Here is a 999-nt window from a genome sequence, read left to right as displayed (position 1 = left end):
GTGCTGGGGGTGGGGACTACCTGATGGGCGTGTCCTGTGGAGGGCCCCTAGAGGGTCTCTTTAATGATATAGTGAAATGAAGCCTAGTAGATGGACGAGGCTCGGCGCTGTAAGAGGATTGGGGGACGGGTCCGGGTGACGCCGCCTGTCGCTGAGCGCTCTGAAATTCCTCCGCCGTGTAATCCTGAATGGAAGCAAGAAATCTACAGAATCCACCAATCAGGAGACGGGAGGAGTGATTCTCCCCCCCATCACTCTCTATAACTCCTCCTCCTGCCCCCTTGTGTGGGTGGTGCCCCCTGCTGGAGGAGGTTGGCATTGCGCTCTGTGTTGTCTGATTGCTTTGTGTCCTCCTCTCTCAGGCTGAGTTTGAGAAAGCGGCGGAGGAGGCGAAGAAGCTGACCAAGAAGCCGGCGGATGATGAGATGCTGAAGCTGTACGCTCTGTATAAGCAGGCGACTGTGGGGGACGTGAACACAGGTGAGGAGTGCACCGAGGCTGACTTATGATCTCTAGACAGGTCCTCTTTCGGTAGGTCCCTGAGGATTGGGGGGCCCCATCATGGATTAGTTTTAGCAACACCGTGTAATATTGCACGCTACTCTCTACCGAGAGAGATTCACATTGATAAACATCTTATTTGTCTGTCACACAGTGTCCATGCCGACATATATTATCCATAGACACTTTCCTTGGAGAGAGGACCGATCCATCGAGTGATCTTGTATCATTTACAAACACTTGTTTCTGCTTATCGCACCGTGAGGCTTATAGCGCTGCACCATAAACAATGTTACTTTGTATCTCTCTATCTCGCCTCTGATCAATGTTTATATACAATGTTACTTTGTATCTCTCTATCCCCCTCTGATCAATGTTTATATACAATGTTACTTTGTATCTCTCTATCTCCCTCTGATCAATGTTTATATACAATGTTACTTTGTATCTCTCTATCTCCCTCTGATCAATGTTTATATACAATGTTACTTTGTATCT

At 48.1% G+C, this 999-nt stretch overlaps 1 protein-coding gene across 1 annotated transcript in view; it reads left to right on the top strand.

Moving 5' to 3' along the window:
• The first annotated feature begins 90 nt into the window (after window positions 1-90).
• LOC108803778 (acyl-CoA-binding protein-like) overlaps window positions 91-999 on the top strand; it is a 4785-nt gene continuing 3876 nt past the window's right edge. The window contains exons 1-2 of the mRNA XM_018575584.1: window positions 91-235; window positions 337-480. Coding sequence (XP_018431086.1) covers window positions 91-235; window positions 337-480 — 289 coding nt within the window. The remainder of the gene's footprint in view (window positions 236-336; window positions 481-999) is intronic.

This window comes from Nanorana parkeri, unplaced genomic scaffold, assembly GCF_000935625.1.
Source record: "Nanorana parkeri isolate BGI_ZX_2015 unplaced genomic scaffold, ASM93562v1 scaffold4202, whole genome shotgun sequence".
NCBI classification, from domain to species: Eukaryota; Metazoa; Chordata; class Amphibia; order Anura; family Dicroglossidae; genus Nanorana; species Nanorana parkeri.
Note: the sequence above shows the minus strand (reverse complement) of the source record. Positions and strands in the feature narration are given on the sequence as shown.